Source organism: Somniosus microcephalus, chromosome 1, assembly GCF_052327205.1.
Source record: "Somniosus microcephalus isolate GS21.2 chromosome 1, FLI_Smic_1.0, whole genome shotgun sequence".
In the NCBI taxonomy this organism is placed as follows: Eukaryota; Metazoa; Chordata; class Chondrichthyes; order Squaliformes; family Somniosidae; genus Somniosus; species Somniosus microcephalus.
This window is the reverse complement of record NC_140987.1, coordinates 94,382,445-94,408,436: the sequence shown is the minus strand read 5'-3', so window position 1 is coordinate 94,408,436 and position 25,992 is coordinate 94,382,445. Positions and strand designations below refer to the sequence as shown.

Here is a 25,992-nt window from a genome sequence, read left to right as displayed (position 1 = left end):
TAGAGGCAAGTTTAGTGGAGGGGTCTGCACTGGAGGATGCACTGGGGACGAGCGAGCTGCAGCAAGGCCAGGGGGAAAGGGTAGCTCGGGAGCCAGCTCCCCGGAGGGAGAGTTCTGCAGCACAGGACTCAGATGAGGACCTCAATGGGGAGGCGTTCACAAGAAGGATGATGGGCATGCACTCCGAGATGATAAGAGCAATGGCAAGGGTGCCCAAGAGCCTCTCGGCAATGGTAAGGAGTGTGGAGGAGTCTGCTTCCTGTTGAGTCTGTGTTTACAAGTGCAGTTATTATGAATAACACGACACAGACAAGAGAGAGTAACTAAACAGGTCTTTAGTGATTGAGGGTCAGAGCGGGAACTGAGATACATATTACTCCACAGGGTTTATATACCGGTGTGGTCACTACCGGTACTACAATGTACAGGAGCTGTTAAAAAGTAGTCCTTCACCTTAAGGTATCCTCTTAAGGTAGTACAGGTTACATACACTACAATTCCTCCCCTTTTAGCTTAACAGTGGACACCCCATTAATACAGTACATGAATATATATACATATATACAATTTACACACAATGAATATTCAAAGGTTCAGTCTCTGAGGAGGCTTCCGGATCCGTGCCGGATAACGCCTTTCAGGGATCTCTTGTTCCCGTTGCTGGGGTGACTCATTCAATTGATCTTCTATGGATTCAACATCATCTAATACAACCGAGTCCGAGGTAGATGCTACAGGCTCAATAAATTCTTCAACTGGTGTCTCTGCCGGAGACATGGGGTTGACCCTTGTTCTTGATCCCACAAGTTGGTCAGCATGACGTCGTATTACGTTTTCCCCAGTGTCTACCGTGTACATCAAAGGCCCCTGCCGTGCACAAATTGTTCCAGGTTGCCATTTATCATTTCTATAGTCCCTGGCCAACACTGGTTGTCATATTTCAAAACTCCGAGTGGCCTTTTCATTTATGTGTTGGAATTGCTTGTGTTCAACTTCCCGTCTCACATTGGGTTTTAACAAATTCAACCGGGACCACAACCTTCTATTATAGAACATGATGGCAGGGCTTTGATTTGTCACTGCATGCGTGGTGTTTCGATATGCCATTAGGAAATTGTCCATCTTGTGTTGTAGTGGAATATGATCTTCACACATGGCCTTTATTGCCTTTTTGAATGTTTGTACAAATCTCTCGGCCAACCCATTTGTAGCCGGATGGTATGGGGCAGATGTATAGTGTTTCACCCCATTCTTTTTCATGAATTTCTGGAATTCTTCTGACACGAACTGTGGTCCGTTGTCTGAACAAATTTGCTCGGGCAATCCATTCCTCGTAAATATAGTTCTCAAGACTGCAATCGTCTTCTCAGTGGTAGTGGTCGACATCTTGATCACTTCTGGCCATTTAGAGAGTGTGCATCTACTGCTATCAAAAACATGGAATCCATGAATGGACCTGCAAAGTCAATATGCATGCGTTGCCATGGAGCTGAAGGCGGTGCAATTGGAGGTGCATTTTGAACTTTTTGACACCCTGAGCAGCTTTTTGTCAGGTCCTCTATTTGTTTGTCTATACCTGGCCACCACACATAAGCCCTAGCAAGGCTTTTCATCTTGGCTCCCCCCAGATGACCTTCATGCAATTCTTTTAAGACTCTCTCCTGTAATTTAGGAGGAATAACCACCCTTGTTCCATACATCAGTGTTCCTTGACATACGGACAGCTGTTCTCGTCTGGCTAAGAATGCTGGTAACAGTGGTTCGCCATGTGCTGGCCATCCCTTCACCGTCAAATTGTAGACCCGAGACAGTGTCGGGTCATTTCGGGTCTCTCTCTCAATACCCGCATTGGTGACTGGCAAGCATTCGATGATGGTCGAGTGGAATATCTCGACAGGATCAACTGCCGGTGCCTCTTCCGCTGTAGGTAGTGGCAGGCGCGACAGCCCATCAGCATTACCATGTTGCTTTGTACCTTTGAACTCAATATCGTATTGATGTGCCCCTAGGAAAAGGGACCATCTCTGAAGCCTCTGCGCCGTCATTACCGGAACACCCTTCTTAGGATTGAATATGGAAACCAATGGTTGATGATCTGTCAGCAGTGTAAACTGTTGTCTGTGCAGGTAGTGGTTAAATTTCTTCACTCCCCACACGAGGCTGAGGGCCTCCCTATCTATCTGAGCATAGTTGCGCTCAGCGGAGGTCAATGATCTGGATGCAAAAGCAACTGGCCTTTCCAAGCCATCTGGAAACCTATGTGAGAGCACCGCCCCGATACCATAGGGAGATGCATCACAAGCCAACCGAATAGGTAGCGTTGGGTTAAAGTGAGCCAACACTTCCTTAGATGTGATCAACGCCTTGCTCTTCTGAAAAGCCCGCTTACAGTCATCGCTCCACTTCCACGGTATTCCCGTTTGCAAGAGGGTGTTTAGTGGGTGTAACACCGTAGATAAATTTGGTAAAAACTTGTGGGAGTAGTTAACCAGCCCGAGGAACGACCTCAACTGTGACACATTTTCTGGTGCTGAAGCCTTGACTACTGCCTCAATCTTGTCAGGGGACTTATGTAACCCCTCCTTGTCAATAACATGGCCGCAGTACAAAATTTGCTTCTGAAAAAACTCGCATTTCTGGCGATTAGCTCTTAGCCCATATTCTTTCAATCTGATGAGCACCTGTTCCAAATTCGCGAGGTGATCACTATCGTTATCTCCTGTAACCAGGATGTCATCCAAGTAACACTGTGTCCCTAGAATTCCCTGCAAGACCTGTTCCATGGCCCGTTGCCAAATAGCCGGAGCCGATGCCACTCCAAAAACCAGCCTATTATACTGATATAAGCCCTTATGCGTGTTGATCGTGAGATACTGTCTCGACACTTCATCAACTTCCATCTGCAGGTACGCCTGCGCCAGGTCTATCTTGGTGAAGTGCTTGCCGCCAGATAGCGAAACGAAGATATCTTCAATCCGCGGAAGCGGATATTGCACTGTGTGAAGAACTGGATTAACAGTGACTTTGAAATCACCACAGATGCGAACCTTCCTAGGTTCACCAGGCGTGTTGCTCAACGATCGCTTCATGACAGGAACAATGGGTGTAGCCCACTCGCTCCAGTCCACTTTGGACAGTACTCCTGAACGTTGTAACCCTTCCAGCTCTGCTTCCACAGCAGGTCGTATCGCATAAGGCACCGGTCTGGCTTTGAAAAATTTTGGGCTTGCATTTTCTTCAACCTTGATGGTTGCAGTAATTCCTTTCAGTGTCCCAAGTCCCTGTTGGAACACCTCCTTAGCATCGTCTAAGATTTTGGACAGTCGTCCAGGTTTGACGTCGTCCTCCTTACTGGCATCCACAGTCAGTGCTCGTATGGAATGCCAATCCAGTTGTATTTTCCGGATCCATTCACGTCCTAGTAGTGGCGGACCTCCATCAGGTAACACATATAAGTCCATTTCTTGACTTTCTTTACCATTGTAGACCACGTTTACTTTTATTTTTCCTTTGGGGTATACATTTTGCCCCTTGTATGTTTTCAATACAATCTTCGTATCCCTCAGGGGAATGTGCGAGAATAACCTTTTGTAGTCTCGCTTATTTATGACCATTAAGGCCGATCCTGTGTCCAATTCCATCTTCACTTGGACTCCTGCTATCTTGAGCATGACCCAGATAGTTTGGTGGTCTGCTGTGTTGCCCACATTATGTATCTTCAGACAACCCAGTTCCTTGCTGCTGGAGTCTGAATCAGTCTTCTGTTCATCCGAACTGTTCTCTCACTTTATGTACTTTTTTGTACTTCTCCTGCGGTGACTTTTTGCTGTTGGTCTTCTTTCCTGACCGGCAGACTCTCGCTATGTGACCAAGTTTGCCACATTGCCTGCATTCTTTGTCTTTGAACCAGCACTGGTTCTGGTCATGCGTTGTCCTACCGCAACCAAAGCACTTTACTGCACCCAATGCCATTTCATTGGTGCTGAATTCAGGTGGCTTTTGCTGTATTTCCGCAGCTCCCCGTGCTGCTGCTTCGTACGATACGGCCACGCTGAAAGCCTTGTCCAGTGTCAACTCTTTCTCTGAGAGTAGCCTTTTCTGGGTTCCTTCGCTCAGGAGACCGCAGACGAATTTGTCACGTAGGGAATCTGCCAGTCCTGCTCCGAACTGACAGTGCTTTGATAGCTTGCGTAATTCCGTAAGGTAATCAGCGTTACTCTCATCTTTATGCTGATTCCTCTTGTAGAATTTAAATCGTTCTGCTATCAGCAGCGGTGTAGGGTTTAGGTGTTCCTGCAGGATAGCAACAATATCCGTGAAACTTTTTTCTACCGGTTTATCTGCGGTTATCAGGTTCCTCAATAACCCATACGTCTTCGCACCCATCAAGTTTAATAGGGTTAGTGCTTTCTTCTCATCCGGCACTTCATTCGCTCTACAATAAACTTCGATGCGTTCCACATAAGTGGACCAATCTTCCACATCGTTGTCGAATGCAGTAATGTTGCCTGTTTTCGGCATCCTAGCTGAGTTTCTTCTTTCCCTTCGGATATTATTATTTTATTTTTTTAAATTTAAGATGGCGGCTCCCGCGCTCATCTTCTTCTCCGCTGGCTCAAGATGGCGTCTTTTCCCGTGCTGCTGCTGCTGCCCACGCCTCACAGCAGTCCTTCCTGCACTTGTTTTTCCCTGTATGTGCGCTTCCTTGAGCTGTTGTTGTTGTTGTTGTTGCCACGCCGCTTCCTGCGGTCCTCGTGGCAATGGAGCGCCTTTCTGGCTGCTGCGCGTCTCTGCCCCACGATTGCAGTCCGGCCCCTGACACCGGCTGCGGACTTGTTCTCCGCCCTCTATGCTTTCCTCCCCTTCTCCCTCCGACAAGCTCGGCCGTCTGCCCCCGCGCCGCTCGATCGGGCTTACCCGCCACTGCCTTAGAAGGGTTGCGCACTACCTGTAGCCAGCCCTTATGCTGGACTTCGTGGCCAGGAAACCAAGCCCGGTTCTCGATGGCCTCCCTTGCGATGCACCGCTCTGCAGGATGCTGAGGGCAGATGCCCTTGGTTGGCGCCCGTGTTCCAGGACGCAGCCTCCTTCCAATGTACCCCAGATTCAGTACTGGGGGAGGTGATGCAAAACTGCTGCTAGGTTCGATCAGACTCATCGCCACTGTTGAGTCTGTGTTTACAAGTGCAGTTATTATGAATAACACGACACAGACAACAGAGAGTAACTAGACAGGTCTTTAGTGATTGAGGGTCAGAGCGGGAACTGAGATACATATTACTCCACAGGGTTTATATACCGGTGTGGTCACTACCGGTACTACAATGTACAGGAGCTGTTAAAAAGTAGTCCTTCACCTTAAGGTATCCTCTTAAGGTAGTACAGGTTACATACACTACACTTCCAATATTGCACAGAGCTTTGTGCACACCATGGAGTCCATCATTTCCACTCTGCAGAGGATGGTGGACTCCCAGAGAGAGCGTGTGGATCCAGACCTTATGACGCGTGTCATGGGCGATGCGGCAGCTTCCATTGCAGCACAGGCGGAAGCCACAATGTCTTAGTGCTGTAATGCAGACAATGGTTGGTGGCATCGAGTCTCAGACTGCTCTCATGCAGCCTCAGCTTGATGCCATGCAAGCTCTGACTGCTGCCATCGTTGCTGGGTCCACCACAGTCCACCGGGGATCTCACGGTGTCGCAGCAGGCCACCAATCTGTGCTTCAGCAGATTGGTAGGAATGCTGAGGTGCTGCCCCGGGAGAGTGGTAGTGGGTCAGTGGAGCAGGAACCTGCTGTCCTCTCTCAGGATGACAGCATTCCTGATCCCACCACTGCCACTCTGCCATTGCACTTGTTGCTTCCTGTCATCCAGCCAGCCCAGACTGCCGCCACCCATCCTGAGGTGGCGCAGTGTACAGCCAAGGCCTTCCAGGCTCAGAGCTGGTCGAGGGCATCCTGTAAGGCCATCTGTAGTCTCTGGCAGCGACACTTAGCAACCTTCCACCAGCCCTGCTGCAGCCACTGGGGAGACACTACGTAGGAGCAGTAGATTAGGAAAAGGCACTGTAAAGAGGGGAAGTAAGGGTTTGCACAAGGGTGATTAGTTAATACTGTTGTTGAATATATGTGGTTGCTGAATTTGGATAAATTTACTTTTGGAATGTTGCAGATATGGTGCTGTGTCTCATTTCAGCTTTGGGGTGTGGTATGGAATGAGAAACTGATGGAATGATGGGGACATGCTGAGCAACCGGGAAGTGGCCTTGAATTCACTGGAACCGAAGTCTGATGAGGCGGTCACGGACCACTCTTCCACAAGGCTGATTGAGTGGCTGGCTCCTCCGTCGCTGCTGTTCGCGCTCCTATTCATCCTCCTTCTCCGCATCTTCCACCTCCGGAGGATGTGCGGCAATACCTGGTGGCAATGGCTGCGCCCTCATGATGGCCAAGTTGTGCAGCATGCAGCAGACAACGACGAAAAGGGACACCCGCTCAGCCGAGTACTGGAGGGCTCCTCCCGAGCGGTCAAGGCAGCGGAACCATTGCTTGAGCACTCTGACAGCCTGCTCAATGATGTTCCTGGTGGAAGCATGGCTCTCATTGGATGAGTGCTGGGCACGAGTGTTGGGGTTTCAGAGGGGAGTCATGAGCCAGGTGGAGAGCGGATAGCCCTCGTCTCCCAGCAGCCAGCCACGAGCTTGATGTGGTGGCTGGAACAGAGCTGGCACACCGGTCTGGCACAGGATGAAGGCATCGTGGCTGCTGCCAGGATAGCGGGCATTGACAGTGAGGATTCGCTGTGTGTGGTCGCACACCAACTACACATTAAGTGAGTGGTAGCCTTTGCAATTACGGAATACCTCAGGATTGTTATGCGGTGCCTGCAAAGCGACATGGGTGCAGTCAATGGTGCCCTGCATGATGGGGAAGCCCGCTAACCTGGCAAAGCCACATGCACACTTGCGCTGGTTCTCTCTGGTCATGAGGAAGGAAATGTAGTCCCTTCTCCTTCTGTAGAGAGCATCTGTGACCTCACGGATGCATCAATGGACGGCGACATGTGATATGTTAGATACCCATGGATTGGAGGGTAGCTAATGTTACCCCACTATTCAAAAAAGGTGGTAGGGAGAAAACGGGGAATTACAGACCGGTAAGCCTGACATCGGTAGTGGGGATAATGCTAGAGTCCATTATAAAAGATGTAATAGCAGAGCACTTGGAAAACAGTGACAGGATCGGCCAAAGTCAACATGGATTTACAAAAGGTAAATCGTGCTTGACTAATCTACTGGAATTTTTTGAGGATGTCACTGGTAAAATAGATAAGGGAGAACCAGTGGATGTGGTATATTTGGACTTTCAGAAGGCTTTCGATAAGGTCCCGCATAAGAGGTTAGCGTGTAAAGTTAAGGCACATGGGATTGGGGGCAAGGTATTGACTTGGATAGAAAATTGGTTGGCAGACAGAAAGCAAAGAGTTGGAATAAACGGGTCGTTTTCCGAGTGGCAGGCAGTGACTAGTGGGGTACCGCAGGGATCGGTCCTTGGACCCCAGCTATTCACAATATATATTAATGATCTAGACGAGGGAACTGGATGTAATATCTCCAAATTTGCAGACGACACAAAGCTAGGTGGGCGTGTATGCTGTGAGGTGGATGCCGAGAAACTCCAGGATGATTTGGATAAGTTGGGTGATTGGGCAGAAGCATGGCAGATGCAATATAACGTGGATAAATGTGCAGTTATCCACTTTGGTGGCAAAAACAGGAAGGCAGATTATTATCTGAATGGCAATAGATTGGGCGAAGGGGAAGTGCAACGAGACCTGGGTGTCCTTGTGCACCAGTCACTGAAGGTAAGCATGCAGGTGCAGCAGGCAGTTAAGGAGGCAAATGGTATGTTGGCCTTCGTAGCGAGAGGCTTTGAGTACAGGAACAAGGATGTCTTGCTGCAGTTGTACAGGGCCTTGGTGAGATCACATCTTGAGTATTGTGTGCAGTTTTGGTCGCCTTATCTGAGGAAGGATGTTCTTGCCATGGAAGGAGCTCAGCGAAGATTCACCAGGCTGATACCTGGGATGGCAGGAATGACGTATGAAGAGAGATTGGGTCGATTGGGCTTATACTCGCTGGAGTTTAGAAGAATGAGAGGGGATCTCATTGAAACTTATAAAATTCTGACAGGACTGGACAGACTAGATGCAGGAAGGATGTTCCCGATGGTCGGGGAGTCCAGAACCAGGGGTCACAGTCTAAGGATAAAGGGTATGCCATTTAGGACAGAAATGAGGAATTTCTTCACCCAGAGAGTGGTGAACCTGTGGAATTCTCTACCACAGAAGGCAGTAGAGGCCAATTCATTAAATATATTCAAGAAGGAGTTGGATATATTTCTTAAGGCTAAAGGGATCAAGGAGTATGGGGAGAAAGCAGGGACCGGGTACTGAATTTGGATGATCAGCCATGATCACATTGAATGGCGGAGCAGGCTCGAGGGGCCGAATGGCCTACTCCTGCTCCTATCTTCTATGTTTCTATCTCTCCTGTTGCACACTGGAAGGATCCGCTGGCGAAGAAATTGAGGGCGACGGTGACCTTGACTGCCACTGAGAGAGCCGTGGTGCTCCTGATGTGAGGCTTGAGGTCTGGCTACAGGAGGTGCCAGAACTCTGTGACCACGTCCTTGGTGAAGCGAAGCCTTCTAAGACACTGTTCCTCAGTGAAATTGATGTAGGAGAAATGCTGCCGGAATACCGTGGAAGTGTAAGGCCTCCTGTTGAGAGCCCTGTTGGCCATCCTCCCTCTGGCCACATTTTGCAATCTTTCTCTCTGCCTCCGCTGCGGGCGCTAGAGGGCGAGGTCCAGTGCCAGTACAGCCCCCATTAAAGTATGGAAATATTTCACTTTAAAATCTCACCTAAATGAAATGAATAATTTTTCTGAGGCAGAAGACTCAAAGAGAAAAACGCTGAAATCGCTTAATAATGACTTCAAAACTGACAAGACAGCATTCTTTACTGACTAAAAATAAATCAGATGGTGATGCCTCTCTATACTGTTCCTCCAGCGTTCATCCGGCCGCATACCGCCTCCTCTGCCTGTTGTTGCTAATGGCAGGCGCTCAGGCAGGGGGCAAGAGTGAATTTCCGAGCCAGGGCGCTACTGGGGCGGTACGCAGCCAGATGATGTCACGATCTCCGGGCGCAGGAGATCATGGTGCTAGTGGTTACCGCCGCCGCAAACCTCAACGTCAATTTTGCGGGCGTCGGTAGTATCGCTGCACCTGGTTGCAAAGCCGGTAGCGCCCCATTAGCGTCAACGGGAGGTGCCAACGGGAGGCACGGAATTTCTTCCCCTTTGTCTTTCAATTGACCTCTCTACACTTTTAATACTCCTTTTTGTTAACCTCAACTGACTTTTGTATGAATCCCAGTCCTCACTCCTCCAGTGCCTCACCCAAGTTGCTCTTCTTCGATCTCAAAATGAGAAAAACACTTAGCAAGTTTCATGAATTATTTACTTAAAACATAAAAAGGTTGGGAACTGAAGCAAGGGAAGAAGAAAATGGTTGGGGATGGCATTAAACGGGAAATTAGAGACGCGTGCAATAAGGGCACAGCAGTTATCATGGGTGACTTTAATCTACATATAGATTGGGCTAACCAAATTAGTAACAATACTGTGGAAGAGGAATTCCTGGAATGTATACGAGATGGTTTCCTGGACCAATATGTCGAGGAACCAACTAGAGATCAGGCCATCTTAGAATGGGTATTATGTAATGAGAAAGGATTAATTCGCAATCTTGTACGAGGCCCCTTGGGTCGGAGCAGTCATAATATCATAGAATTCTTCATTAAGATGGAGAGAGTGAAGTAGTTGACTCAGAGACTAGGGTCCTGAATTTAAATAAAGGAAACTACGATAGTATGAGGCACAAGTTGGCTAGGATGGATTGGGGAATGTTACTCAAAGGGTTGACGGTGGATAGGCAATGGCAAACATTCAAAGATCGCATGGATGAACTACAGAATTTGTTCATCCCTGTTTGGCATAAAAATAAAACAAAAAAGGTGACTCAACTGTGGCTAACAAGGGAAATTAGGGATAGCATAAGATCCAAGGAGAAGACATATAAATTGGCCAGAAAAAGCAGTAAACCTGAGGATTTGGAGCAGTTTAGGATTCAGCAAAGGAGGACAAAGGGATTAATTAAGAGGGGGGAAATAGAATATGACAGTAAGCTTGCATGAAACATAAAAACTGACTGTAAAAGCTTTTATAGATATGTGAAAAGAAAAAGATTGGTGAAGTCAAGCGTAGGTCCCTTGCAGTCAGAATCAGGGGAATTTATAATAGGGAACAAAGAAATGGCAGACCAATTAAATACATACTTTGGATCTGTCTTCACAAAGGAGGACACAAATAACCTCCCAGAGATGTCGGGGAACATAGGGTCTAATGAGAGGGAGGAACTGAAAGAAATCAGTATTTATAGGGAAATGGTGTTAGGGAAATTGACGGGATTGAAGGCCGATAAATCCCCAGGGCCTGATAATCTACATCCTAGGGTACTTAAGGAAGTGGCCCTAGAAATAGTAGATGCATTGCTGGTCATCTTCCAAAATTCGATCTCATTGAAACTTATAGAATTCTAACAGAACTGGACAGACTGGATGCAGGAAGGATCTTCCCAATGGCCGGGGAATCCAGAACCAGGGGTCACAGTCTAAGAATAAGGGGTAAGCCATTTAGGACAGAGATGAGGAGGAATTTCTTCACCCAGAGAGTGGTGAACCTGTGGAATTCTCTACCACAGAAGGCAGTTGAGGCCAATTCATTAAATATATTCAAGAAGGAATTGGATATATTTCTTAAGGCTAAAGGGATCAAGGGATATGGGGAGAAGGCAGGGACAGGGTACTGAATTTGGATGATCAGCCATGATCTCATTGATGGCGGAGCAGGCTCGAGGGGCTGAATGGCCTACTCCTGCTCCTATCTTCTATGTTTCTACGTGAGTAGTTGTTCTGAACTTGTCTTGACACAGTGTTGATGGGCTATTTAGTCATGGGAGGCATAACAGCTAATCCCGACCCTGTCCTCACCCAACATTCACAAATGTATGCTTTCAGCAGGGTGTTACTAGATCAGCAGGGGGGGGTCTTGGAAGACTTTCTCCTCCCTAAAACAAGAGGCACGAGGCCAATTGTAGGCGCAGTTGGGAACAGCTAACAAGACACAAACTACAGATTGAACCTGGGATCTTGCTAATCTCACTGCGGGAACCAGCTGAACCATTGGAGAGCTTCCTTCAGGTCTTTATAGTTTATTACATTTGTGTCATTCTTTTAACAGCAATATAACACTGCTACTGACATTAAAATGATTTAAATGTAAATAAGGCACCAAAGGGATTAATAGTAAAAAGACATTTTTGGTGCATTGCCTCTTCCTTTTCCTCCTCTTATATACTTCTCTTTAATGACATAGATGTATGCATGGGGATAGCATCTTGCTCTATTGCTCCACCACTGTTTCTGCTGTCGGACATTCAGACATCGATGAATGAAACCTTTCTCCAATTTAATACTGGCAAGACTGCAGCTTTTCTGTTTGCCTCCCTCCCTAGCTGCTTGTTCAGGTTGAACCCACTGTGTCCAAGCCCTGTTTGACCCTGAGCTCAGCTTCAAACTCCATATTCTATCAACTGCCAAGACTGCCTATTTCCACCTCCACAACATTGCCCATCTCCACCCTTACCTTACCTCTATTGCTGCTGAAACCTTCTACTATGCCTTTGTTGGCTTCTGAGTTCTCTCTTACATAGTCTGTAACCATTCTATTCCCCAGTAAGTCTTGTTTTGTCACCCATTTCACCAACAAACTCCATTAGTTCCCCATCCTCCAACATATGAATTCAAAAATCTTGTCCTCAACCTATCTTTGCATCCGCATCCCACTTTGTGCCAGCATGCGCCCTTTGCCCCTCCAACTCTGGACTCTTTTATACCTCTCCCACCTTCTGTGGCAGAACCTACAATTGTTTAAGCTCCACAATTTGGAACACTCTTCCTAGATCCCTCTATCTAGCTATCTTTTTCAATAGTGGTCGGGGGTGTTGGCAAATGGTGGTCAGGGGTTCTGAGGGTGGTCGGGGGGGGACCAATGGTGGTTGCGGGGGGGAGGTGCAGATGGTGATTGAGGGGGAAGCAGACAGATCGTAGGGAAGGGCAGGGGGGAGGCGATGGTGGTTGGGGGTGTTGGCAGATGGTGGTTGGGTGGAACAGATGGTGGTCGGGGGGGGCGTAGCAGATGGTGATGGGGGAGGAGCAGATGGTAATCGGGAGGGGGGACATATGGTGGTCAGGGGGAGCAGATGGTGGTCAGGGGAAGCAGACAGATCGTGAGGTGCGGTTACTGGGTAGCTTGCTGGGCCTGGAAGAAACACTCCTGCTCCTCCTGGCCTACAAGCAGTGCTGTAAAGGCACTTACCTCGTGGATTCAGCCCTTCTTACCTCCTTGCAGCTGTTGGGTTTCCCGAGGCCTGGGAAACCTGGCCAAAATTAGTTAAAAATAGAATGACTATTAAAATGAAGGCAGGCAGCCTCATTATAATATTTAAATGACCAACCTCTTCCCACGAGCGGATTGGTCGCCCGCTCCTAGTCCCATCTCCGTTAAAACCAGAAGTGGGCAGGTTCAAAGCGGATTGGGTTCCTGGTTCAGATTTTTTGTATTTTAACCTGACACGACCACAACCCACCTGTTTTTGGGAGTTAACATTGTCTTGCTGTCTGTGGAAAATAATTGTTGAAATTGCCTCCATAAGAACAATCATTGCATTTCAAAGTAATTCAATGTATGCAAAGCTTTTTGAGACTTTTTAAAAAGACGTGATAATAGCTGTGTATAAGTGCAAATCCTTCTTTCAGTGCTTAATGAAAAGCAAACTTCTTTTTGTATGTTGGTTCTTTTTTTCTTAGCTTTCAATTATAGTAATGCATTCTATACCCTGAATGTGAGCAATATAAAAAGCATGGGTGAAATTATGCTGTGGATACTAGCGCATGAGCACTTAGCAGGCTTTTTGAAATTAATCTTCCTGCTATTTTAAGGAAGGCATTAATCAGTTTTTAAAAAATAGGTTACTGTCCCTAGAGCGAGTATTCCACAGTGTAATTTCATGGAACATGGTTTCTCTGTTAAGATAAAGCTAAGTACTGTTAGTGATAAATGAGAGATTGTTAAAGTGAGAAGCAACTCATCTTTTATTAAATTCGATAAATATATTTCTATAGTGTTTAAATCAATTCAAAAATACTTACAGGTTGTGTCACAAAAGAAGTCTTGCAAATAGGATCTGACTTGCGTGGGGATGGATGTTGCATATCATCCAAACAAAGCTCGAGTAAACACCTCCTGCAGTAGGGAGAAAGCGATCTTGACCTGGTCGGTATTACTGGCTTCTTATGTTCCTTTTCAGATCTCCTTTCAGTGCACGATTTTCCTATCAAGTTAAATGATTTTGCGCACCTTGGTCTTCTAAATTGATTCTCTTTTCTTACACTTTCTGACTGTGTTAAACAAATAAGGTTTGACAAAACCAAAGCTGTGGCTTTACAAAATAGACTTTTTATATATCTTTTCTTCTTAGGCCTTGAATATCCTTGGACTTTCTGCCGCTGCAATGCCGTAACTGCATCGGAGGTGCGGCAGAAACCCTGTTTACGTGCATAATGGGGGTTTACACCACACATCTGGCAAAGTTACAGTGGCGCAGCGGCAACAAATCCAATGAAATAATGTTGGCTTACATGGATAATTTGGTTATGAATTTGCTGCATTATAAAACCAACGCACTACAGTTACCACAAATCATGAAAAACACGTTATTAAATATACCATTTTTTTCAGTTTAAAATTATTTTTTTTATTTGTGAATGGATTGGAGGGTAGCTAATGTTACTCTACTATTCAAAAAAGGTGGTAGAGAGAAAACGGGGAATTACAGGCCGGTAAGCCTGACATCGGTAGTGGGGATAATGCTAGAGTCCATTATAAAAGATGTAATAGCAGAGCACTTGGAAAACAGTGACAGGGTCGGACAAAGTCAACATGGATTTACAAAAGGTAAATCGTGCTTGACTAATCTACTGGAATTTTTTTGGGATGTAACTGGTAAAATAGATAAGGGAGAACCAGTGGATGTGGTGTATTTGGACTTTCAGAAGGCTTTCGATAAGGTCCCGCATAAGAGATTAGCGTGTAAAGTTAAGGCACATGGGATTGGGGGCAAGGTATTGACTTGGATAGAGAACTGGTTGGCAGACAGAAAGCAAAGAGTTGGAATAAACGGGTCTTTTTCTGAGTGGCAGGCAGTGACTAGTGGGGTACTGCAGGGATCGGTCCTTGGACCCCAGCTATTCACAATATATATTAATGATCTAGACGAGGGAACTAGATGTAATATCTCCAAATTTGCAGACGACACAAAGCTGGGTGGGTGTGTGTGCTGTGAGGAGGATGCCGAGAAACTCCAGTATGATTTCGACAGGTTGGGTGATTGGGCAGAAGCATGGCAGATGCAATATAACGTGGATAAATGTGAGGTTATCCACTTTGGTGTCAAAAACAGGAAGGCAGATTATTATCTGAATGGCAATAGATTGGGAGAAGGGGAAGTGCAACGAGACCTGGGTGTCCTTGTGCACCAGTCGCTGAAGGTAAGCATGCAGGTGCAGCAGGCGGTTAAGAAGGCAAATGGTATGTTGGCCTTCGTAGCGAGAGGGTTTGAGTACAGGAACAAGGATGTCTTGCTGCAGTTGTACAGGGCCTTGGTGAGACCACATCTTGAGTATTGTGTGCAGTTTTGGTCACCTTATCTGAGGAAGGATGTTCTTGCCATGGAAGGAGTGCAACGAAGATTCACCAGGCTGATACCTGGGATGGCAGGAATGACGTAAGAGGAAAGATTGGGTCGATTGGGCTTATACTCGTTGGAGTTTAGAAGAATGAGAGGGAATCTCATTGAATCTTATAAAATTCTGACAGGACTGGACAGACTAGATGCAGGAAGGATGTTCCCGATGGTCGGGGAGTCCAGAACCAGGGGTCACAGTCTAAGGATAAGGGGTAAGCCATTTAGGACAGAGATGAGGAGGAATTTCTTCACCCAGAGAGTGGTGAACCTGTGGAATTCTCTACCACAGAAGGCAGTAGAGGCCAATTCATTAAATATATTCAAGAAGGAGTTGGATATATTTCTTAAGGCTAAAGGGATCAAGAGATATGGGGAGAAAGCAGGGACAGGGTACTGAATTTGGATTATCAGCCATGATCTCATTGAATGGCGGAGCAGGCTCGAGGGGCCGAATGGCCTACTCCTGCTCCTATCTTCTATGTTTCTAAAGCTTTGATGATAAACACAGTTTGTACAATATAGGTTCTCCAAAAATTGGAGCATTTATATTAAAGACTTACCAGGCATAAACTAGAGGAAATTTTCTTTGCACATCTAGGAGAACACTCTGTAATAGTTGTTGTTGTGGAAAACTCCAACTTAGGTGAAATTAACTGAAACGACGAATGAAATGTTGAATTACCAGTTTAATGTACTGAACTATTTTTTCTTATCTCAAAATGGAAATATGTTTTAATATCTATTATTGTAAAATCACCTGTGCAGCAGGTGGGAGCCTCAGCCGCCGGGAGTGCACACCAGAAATTTATGCAGTGCTCACAATTTTCTGACCAAAATGATTGGAAACTCATGGGCAGAACATGAATTTCTGATAAGATGTTGCCAATGGGCGAGGCTCCCTGCTGGTAGTGTGGACTCATCAAATTATCTCATATTTATAATACATTTTATTATTGTTGCTATATGTAAAACATATATTGCAGTAAATGCTGGGGCTGATAGCAACAATTTTACAGAATATGCAGCATTTAGCAAATTATTGGGACGGTTTGTTTGAGCGCATATTGGGAGGGCACTGTGCCCATCTGAAGGAGTTAGTGTGGAGCTTGTGCCATTTTCATGGCTGGGCCTCATTTATATTAATTCAGCGAGCTGCCAGGGTTAAATGTGCTTCCTATAGGAAATCTGGGGCGGGGAATCCACCAGGGCAGTCAATTTTGAAGGGTCTGCAGTGGAAAGTTGAAGGGAAGGGGTGAATGTGTTTAGAGTGAAAGGAAGCACTAGTTTTCAGGAGCCAGCAAAATTTTTACAGCACCTAGAGCAGCAAGGACAATAAATGTGGAAGCCTTTAAGCTTCTAAACCGACAGCAACTGGCATTAAAAAAAGTGTGCCAAAGCTGCATCCATCTTTCCCTGACTGCAGCTGTGGATCCCTTTAATGGATGCTCAAAATAGCCACATCGCAACTTCTACCACCCGTGCTTGGTGGGTTGGGTGCAGGAACTGGAGGTAATCCGGCTGGTTGAGATGCATATGGCATCAGCTGTCGTAAACTAGGTCATCTGACTGCTATTATCATATGTTCATAAGGCTCCCACCTATTTCTGGGGGGCGCTCCAACTCAGGGTCCTGAAAATCGGAACAGATGTGAACCAAGCTGGAAGTCAGCGTTTCAACCAGTTGCACTATTTTGGTCCCACTACTGCCCCCTATATCTTATATATCCAGTATGGCACAGTGGATTGAATTGCCTCCTTCTCAGCTATAATTTTGATGATTCTACATCCAGTGAAATATACTGGAGGAACTCTAACACATGATGTGCTGGAATTGCCAGGGCCACATTACCAGTGTCAGTGACCATGGCATTTTCCTAGCATGCGGGGGACAGGGGAACAAGGCACTGAGCACTGGGGAATTGGTGCCAAAGGTGCCAGGGGACAAAGAGCAAAGGTACCCAAAATTGTTTTAATTTTAATGCAGCCTCTCATTCAGCACCCACTCCAACTGGGTGTTACACAGCTGGGATGCTGCTTAGACTTTCCAGCCACATTAGGGCAGCTGCCTAATTAACTTAGGATTTATGCATCTAATGAAGCTGGTGCAGAGCTTTTTCAAAGGCTCCCATGCCCCTCTTGAAACTGTGATGCCCATGTCACGCCGGTTTCTGGTACTACTCCAGTTTCTTGGCTTTAGTCTTGTAATGCTGTTTATTTTTTGTAATTTGGATATTGTTAAATGGATCCAGAGTAATGGTGGAAAGTCGAAGTATAAGCCTAGATCGCAGCTATACAAGTGTAAATTCTTATGTATTAAAATCATTTAACTTTATAAAGCACAAGATACAAAAAAATTATAAACTAATCACTAAATGCTGATTATCAAATGAAAATGGTGTCTTACAAAAACTGGTGAACATCTTTTCATCAGCACTTCTCTATCCACTCCAGGGTATGAGGGAGTTAACTTTGGCTCGGGGAACAAGAAATTTCTAGTATTGTCTTCATAGTTGGCTAATGTTTCATCCACTACAAACAGAAAATGAAAATACCATCAGTCTTTTGACAGCATGCCACAGACAACTTTTAGCGTCTTTTGCCATCAAGTGTCCAAATTCTTCACAAACATAAAATTCACCAATAATGCTTGCCTTTATTAAAATATGCAAGAACAGTGTTGAATTACAGGAACTTACTTTTAAACATAAGAATTAGAAGCAGGAGTAGGCCACATGGCCCCTCGAGCCTACTCCGCCATTCAATAAGATCATGGCTGAACTTCGACCTCAACTCCACTTTCCCACCTGATCTCCATTTCCCTTGATTCCCCTAGAGTGCAAACATCTATATATCTCAGCCTTGAATATACTCAATGATTCAGCATCCACAGCCCTTTTGGGATAGAGAATTCCAAAGATTCACAAGCCTGAGTGAAGAAATTCATCCTCATTTCAGTCTGAAATGGCCAACCCCTTATCCTGAGACTATGCCCCCTAGTTCCAGCCAGGGGAAACAACCTCTCATCATCTACCCCTCAGAATCTTATATGTTTCAATGAGATCACCTCTTATTCTTCTAAACTCCAGAGAGTATAGGACCAATCTACTCAATCTCTCCTCACAGGACAACCCTCTCATCCCAGGAATCAACCTAGTGAACCTTCATTGCACCGCCTCGGAGGCAAGTATATCCTTCCTCAGAGAAGGAGACCAAAACTGTGCACTATACACCATGTGTGGTCTTGCCAAAGCCCTGTACAATTTTAGCAAGACTTCCTTACTCTTGTACTCCAACCCCCTTGCAATAAAGGCCAACATGCAATTTGCCTTCCTAATTACTTGCTGTACCTGTAGGTTAACTTTGTGTTTCCTATACAAGGACACTTAAATCTCTCTGAACACCAACATGTAATTATTTCTCACCATTTAAAAAATATTGTTTTTCTATTCTTCCTACCAAAGTGATTAACCTCACATTTCCCCACATTATACTCCATCTGCCACTTTATTGCCCACTCATTTAACCTGTTTATATCCCTTTGCAGGCTCTTTGGGGCGATTTTGCCAGCCCTGGGGAGGCGGGTATAGAGGCGGGACTGCCGGGAAAATGGCAGAATTTGGGGGCGGGTGCCCACCCCGCCCCCCCCGCCCTGCTTCCATGCCATCTTCCCAGGAGGCGGGTAGCCGTCCCGCGCCGGGTCCTGTCTCCTTGGAGGCGGGAAGGGATTAAAGCCTATTAACTGGCAGAAAATAGGATTATCCCCTTTTTGCCCTTACAAGTGCGGGCTTCCCAAAGGCTCCAAAACACGCCATCTCAGTGAGGCGAGTACTGGGTCTGTGGGGGTTGGGGGGGGTGCAAAAGTGTGGTGTGAAGGTAAGTGATGGGTGCAAGAGTGGAGAGGTGAGTATCTGAGGTAAGTGCAAAGTGTTTTTAAAAGTGTACTTACCTTTGTTTCTTCCTGCAGGCTTCAGTCGGTTTGTATGCAGAGAGTCTCAGGCCTCCGCGTTGGGATTGACAGGTGGCCGTTGCATTCTCAGATGCAACAACCATCTCAATTCTGTTAAAGAAAGAAGTTTGATGGGGTCTTGTATTCAAGACCTCATCAAACTGCAGAGAATGTCACTGTTTGGCTGGGCGGGCTTAACAAGGTCAATCAAGGGAAAATAGCGTGGGTTGGCCACAAATCGACAGAGGCGGGACATTGACCCAACAAGCAGCAGTCCCGCCTCCAATGTGCCCCCAGTCACAAAATCGGCCCCTTTGTGTCCTCCTCACAGCTTACTTTCCCACCTAGCTTTGTATTGTCAGCAAACTTGGATACATTACACTCGGTCCCTTCATACAAGTTATTAATATCTATATATATAAATGGGTCCGTGTGTCTGTCTGTGCGTAACTTAAAAGTTATAGAGCGTACCTACACATATGTTATATCAAAAGAAAGCTTATGATTAGGGGAGTGTCATAGGCATATTTACTTTTTGGTTAGACAAAAATTGCTCGGACAGTATACAGAAAACGTTCAAAAAACGGAATTTGGCTCATTAGCGTTGAGTGAGTTTGTCCGCGGTAAACTCAAAAGTTATAGAGCGTACCTGCACATATGTTATATCAAAAGAAAGCTTATTAGGGGACTGTCATAGGTGTATTTACTTTTTGGTCAGACAAAAAATACTCGGACAGTATACAGAAAGCGTTCAAAAAACGGACAATTTCTGTCTGTGTGTATGTCCACGGTAAACTCAAAAGTTATAGAGCGTACCTACACATATGTTATAGCAAAAGAAAGCTTATGATTAGGGGAGTGCCATAGGCATTTTTACTTTTTGGTCAGACAAAAATTGCTCAGACAATATACAGAAAACTTTCAAAAAATGGACAAATTCCGCTCATTAGCGTTGAGTGACGTGATTGTTGACCAGTCCTACGGGGGAAGCGCGGTGCGTCACGGGGGGTGTTTCATGGCGTGTCTGGGCGGGGCCTAATCCTGCCGCCTGCCGTCTGCCCAGCAACAGGGAGTGACATCTCAAATCTGCCCAGCAACAGAGTGGCATCTCAAATCTGCCCAGCAACAGAGAGTGGCATCTCAAATCTGCCCAGCAAGAGAAAGTGGCATCTCAAATCTGCAAACATGGCAGAGGGTTCTCTCTCTCTCTCCTTCCCCCTCTCTCTCTCTCTCTCTCCTTCCCCCTCTCTCTCCTTACCCCCTCCCTCTCTCTCTCTCTCTCCTAACCACACTTGGAGTTGCAGAGGTTTCTTCATTTCCCTCGGCAACGCCGGGTACTCCAGCTAGTAGATTATAAATAGCTGAGGCCCAAGCACTGATCCTTGTGGCACCCCACTAGTTACAGCCTACCAACCAGAAAATTACCCGTTTATCCCTACTCTCTGTTTTCTGTCCGTTAACCAATCCTCTATCCATGCTACTATATTACCCCCAACCCCATACACCCTTATCTTGCGTAACAACCTTTTATGTGGCACCTTTTCAAATGCCTTTTGGAAATCCAAATATACATCCACTCCTTGATCTACCCTGCTAAAAAACTCTAATAAATTTGTTAAACATGATTTCCCTTTCATAAAACCATGTTGACTCTGCCTAATCAAATTATGATTTTCTAAATGCCCTGTTACCACTTCCTTAATAATGGATGCCAGCATTTTCCCGACAACTGATGTCAAGCTAACTGGCCTGTAATTCCCTGTTTTCTCTCTTATTTAAAGATGTAAATATCTGCCCTACTGATATAAAAGTTTAACTGATGCAATGTAACTGTACGTTCAGAAGTTATAGTTTGTCGTTGGGTACTTTGATTCGGAACTGTACTCTCTTCCCGAAGTTCTGTCTTACATAGCCTCTCTCGTTGCTGTTTGCTATCACATATTTGTCAACTGTTTATGTTCAATTTAAAAAGTCTAGATTTGTAAATGAAAGCTCAGGGTTGATATTCTAACAGTTGGCAATTTTACGCCAAGTTAAACTATTTGACTAAGCATTAAGGTGCATTGATGGTATTAATGCTGGTTCACAAATTCCAATGTAGGCTTAACATGGCTGTAAACCTTTTAAGCCAGCCAACTGAAACCATCAATTAAACAAATTATGAGGGGTCAAATGCAATTAACTCTCCACTTGAATATACTAACAGCAAATAAATGAGCGCCTGGATTGGACACTCCAGGAAAGCATATTCACAAGGATAAATAAAAAGCTGAAGAGTCCAATCCATAGTTGAACAGAAATGGAAAAATGGGCACGAATGGCAGAAATACAATGGAAAAATAACCAGAACCAAAAACTGGTAACACGATTGCAGCCACCTCTGCTGCAGCTTAAGGCAGTGGTTCTCAAACTGGGGGCCATCACAGCATCCTCGTGGCCACAATGCTGAAATAAAAACCACCACAAAGCAAACTTTCCAATCCAACTTTATACATCTATCCATCCAATATATCAATAAATCAACGAATTACCCTTATGCATTCCCTTAGTGACTGTCTTGTGTGTGCCTTTGCCTATCCGACTGATGCCACAGTGCTACCCCAGTGGCTACAGCATGGCTGGTGGACGGCTGCTGACTTTCAGTGGGGGACACTGCAAATGGCCTTGCTGGTCAACCTTGAGGAGCTGGTGGCTGGGAGTGCGAAATCGAGTAATGGTGTTTCTTCTTGTTCTTCACTCTCCTCTCCCTCTTCTTGGTCAACCACTGGCTGGGCAGGCTGCATTTCTTGGGTGTGTGAAATGAGGAAGGCACAAGGGTGGAGTTGTGATGAGGGGCAGGCGGGAAAGCAAGAGGTGCATGCAAGATGGAGAATAACGTTTGAGGCTACCAGCATCTTGTAGCCTTTCAGCCCCACCGCTGGCCAGGGGCTCAGCCATGCCCCTGCCAAAAATGGCCAGCACCGTCTCCTCCAAGGGGGTGAGGTGAAGCTAGGAATGGGAGGTGTGCCTTGTGTTTGGTGCAGATTGTTGGTAGGTGAGTGACGGGGGAGAAGGGCTATGCTTTGAGCAGTGTGTGATGCTCGTGGTGCAGTTGGTAGGAGATGGCTTTTGAAGATGCATTCACTGACCTTGACCACTGGTCTGAGGTCATGAACTTTCTTTGGGCACTGGAGCCAGGTCGTGGGGGCAACAATGCCTCAGTGATCTGGTCCAACATCATTCTTTTTGGAGAGCCTCCTGGTCCCTGTGGGTAGAGGACCAATCTTGCAGTGTTGACCTCCTGCAAAACTGGAGTGCTGTTTGTGAGACCCTGGGTGCCCCTTCCCTGGCTTGCTGAGTCATTTGTGTTAGTGCTGAAGCACTTTTCCCATTTTTGTCGGTGCGGAAGAAAATTCAGCTTTAAGAGCTGAAGACTGCCATTTGGAAATTCTTTTTACTGTAATGTCAATTTTTTTTTCTGAAGGCAGTCGAGCTGTAAGGGCTAAAAACTGCTGATTTTTAAATTATTTTTATTTTTTTCATTTTAGAAAGGAAGTTTACTAACTAAAATGCCAGCCTTGCTTTAAGAGAAGGCTGTTTTTGTTGCAATAACGTTACGGTCATGCTACATTGGGCCTCCTGCTGAGACTACTGGCATGAGAACCAGCCTTGCACAGTAAGTTTTGCACTGTGCTAATGTTAATTAGCAAGCAGCACCAATATACCGGTGCTGCCAGCGCTCTCGAATTTCTACGCCTAACTTTTTAAAAATGTTAAAGAGAGCAAAACAAAGATTTGGGCTTTCACATGAGGAGAAGGCAAATCTGAAATAAAGATGAACAACTTTTAAAAATAATTAAAAATTCATTTTTAAAAAGTTTCTTAAAAAATTTAATGTTTAATTAAGTTTCTTAAAATTTTTAATTTTTATTAAAATGGATCAATTTCACACTGCACAAAATTTAAATTAGTTTTTCAGGCTCATAATCTTTGTTTAGCAGTCAATACGATGTTAAACCCGCAGTTGCACCTAATCCTTTTGGATCTAACTTTTAGTGGGGAATTTAACAGCATAATTACTGCAGAAGAGCCGAAGTTTTCATCAGTTTCCATGATTTGAGAGATTACACGGATTTCCGGCTCTGTGGGTCGGGGGGTGGGGGTGAGGCACAGCGCAGCCAGTGGAGGAGCAGTGAATGACAGACCTCAACTTCAAGATTTCCGCATTAGGCTGCGCATGCACTAAATCCTGAAGTTGTGGTCAGTTTCAAAGGCGAAATGGTGGTAAACGCTGCCAGTTCGCTGTCATCAGTGTAATGATATCAGCAAATAGTGATGGTATTTGCCTGTTTGATTATGATGCCTTACCAGCATATTTGCCTGATTGATTATTTATGCCTGACCAGCAGAGGGCATGTGACAGAGGCAGAGTTTAGTTTTAGTTTCGTTTTAGATGGATCTCTAAGATGGTGTCTCCTGTAATGCTGTTAACTGAGTTGAACATACTTTAGATAAAAAGTCATTCTCTTTCATGAATGTGTCGTCATTGAACCCACATACAAATCAATACAATCAGAACCGCAAATTCTGGGCCACGGTGAAAGTGCTTACCGATCACATCTATTGAATAGAAACGTAGCGATTGTGTGTTGTAAATGCTCCTTGCAGGAGCAGAGCACACGTGCTGAAGCTATAAACCCCATCGGTAAGCTCAAAGCAATATGCGAAAGGCTACTGACCCATAGATCCGTCCATCATAAGAAAATGTCAATGGAAAATCGAATCCCGACACTCCTTAATTGCTGCAACAAAAACATTGCAAATACTCAGCAGGTCGGGATGCATCTACAGAAGAACAAACAAGCCGTTTCGGGTATTGGCCCTTTCCTCAACCAATTTATACCCGTAAAGTCTTGTCTATTCTCTCTATAGATGCTGCCTGACATGTTTCTAATTTCAGATTTCCAGCATCTACAGTATTTTGCTTTTTATTCACTTTATTTGTTGCAGCAGACACAATTTGCTTTCGAGTTCCTTTTACCATCTGGTCTCGTTATATACGCTGATGGCATGTGAATAAACTACTTTATACTATTCACATTTAATAATGTAAAAATTATAATGCAGGTTTAGAAACCCACACGTGGCCAGTCTGCAGGTTCTATCTCTATCAAAAACCTTGTGTGTGATGTGGACTTCCTGCCCATGAACCTTGTTCTTACGATTTTTTATAATGGGCTTGTGTTAACATTGTAAATTGCTATGTCAACTTTTCATTCAATTTTGTTATGGTAATTGTCAAGGTGTAATTATAGGCTCTTGCCAGTAGATGGCTCTGTGGCATGAGTTTCTGTAGCATCTCTCTCCACTCTATCGCCATCTTGTGTAAATGTAAAAGAAAACTTGTATTCAACGCTGCAAGCAACTTACTGATAATATATACTTGTGCAAGAGAATTGATTGAAAAATAATTGGTGACCCTACAGCAGCCACTGATGCAAAATTATGCATATTAAACCATGTTAACTGTCTATAGAATTACTGACCATGGGTTGGCTGAAATTCCAACTTGCCTGCCATTAGATAAGTTTTTTGTAGATCTAAAGAGGAAAAACCTAGGAAAAGTTTGAGAACCACTGGCCTAAGGTATGAACTAGAAGTGGGATCTTGCACACAGCCAGCACAAATCAGAATCATTTTTCCATTCACTGGTATCAATGGATGGAAAATCATGGCCATTGCACCTGATAGTTGCTGATATGTGATGACTGTGTATGAGTTCCCATCAATGTGGAGCTTGGAAAATTTACCCTCATAAATAAGCAAAAAAATACTGCGACACAAAGCAAAATATTCTGTGCACCACATTATGGGAGCACAATGTAACAGTAAAATAGTGATTAGTGAAAATAACTATTTTATTAATTTATGGTGGCTGATTTTTGTCTTCAGATGTAAATCACTTCTTATTTGGGTTTGCACTGAATCTCAAGTACAAATAGCACTTAATTCTCCATTCTAAGCATATTCCAATGCAGCAGCCAAGACCGTGTGAAAGGAAGTAGCGCAGGTAGTGAATGACAACTCTCTTAACTTCCAGGATCTCTGTCCAATACAGAATGAGGTTTAATCACCCAATAAGGGCATCAAAGATAAGTGTTATGGCTGCAAGCTGTTGTTAATATATATATTTTATACATTTCAGACAGCAGACCTGTATTTGACTTAAAAATGCATTCACAAATCTCAGCTTCCAATTTGGCAGCCAATGTACTTGCGGAGGAGATCGAGCTTGAGAAATCGCAGCCTGAAATTGGTCCATGATTGCAAATTTTTAACCCAAAAAATGGGTGCAACAAGGACCAGTTTCTCCCCCAGCATCCTACAATGCATGCGTTACCATTGAAGCCTCACTATCACTGTTAGAATTCCATTACGAAGTGGTGACAATTCTCAAAGATTTGTCAATGAACCAGTTGGCGACTGACAATAACAAGCATTCTTTTAAAGATTGTTGTGCTTTTAAAGCGAAATGTAGTCGCAAAAGTTTAATTTAAAAAAACTGGTGAGAAGATGCTTAAAATGTGATTTGGCGAGGCATTGAGGGGTATGATACTTTAGTGGTTATGGTACTGGGTTAGCAATCAAATATTGGGAAAGCTAAAGCCATTAGGGGAGAAATTCAGTTGTTAGCGCCAGCCGCTAGCGCCTTAAGAGGGCGATAAGTGCGGCGCGAAGCGGCTAGCGCCCAGGCGCAGCACGAACTGCGCCTCTCGCGGAATTGCGCGGACATTTAGCGGCGGCGCAAAACCGCAATGCCCGCTCAGCTGCGCGCGCAGATCCTGACGTCATTTCATGGTGCAACGCCCTTGGTGTGCCCCGAACCAGAACTTCAGTGGCGCCCCCCTTCTTTCCGCCTGGCGCTCCCAGCGACTGGTTGAGTGAAATGGTTCCCAGTCGCTGTGGGGCTGGGGGGGTGATGCGCTATCAATTACTCATAAAAGACTGAGAGTTAAGAGAGTAACTAAAGGCTTTTATTAACAAAAGAATGAAGGTCTGCCTCGAGTGGTCGACCGGTCCAGAATACAAAGGGGCTGGGGAGCAGTCACCTTTATACTAGGACTTGTGGGAGGAG

General features: G+C 45.2%; 1 protein-coding gene across 3 annotated transcripts in view; it reads right to left on the bottom strand.

Annotated features, from left to right (window-relative positions):
- LOC147124236 (spermatogenesis-associated protein 6-like) overlaps positions 1-25,992 on the bottom strand; it is a 122,098-nt gene that overhangs the window by 47,795 nt on the left and 48,311 nt on the right. For all 3 annotated transcript variants that reach the window (XM_085984167.1, XM_085984159.1, XM_085984163.1), the window contains exons 7-9: positions 17,337-17,461; positions 15,494-15,586; positions 13,339-13,587 (exon numbers count right to left, since the gene is read on the bottom strand). In XM_085984167.1, coding sequence (XP_085840293.1) covers positions 13,339-13,587; positions 15,494-15,586; positions 17,337-17,461 — 467 coding nt within the window. The remainder of the gene's footprint in view (positions 1-13,338; positions 13,588-15,493; positions 15,587-17,336; positions 17,462-25,992) is intronic.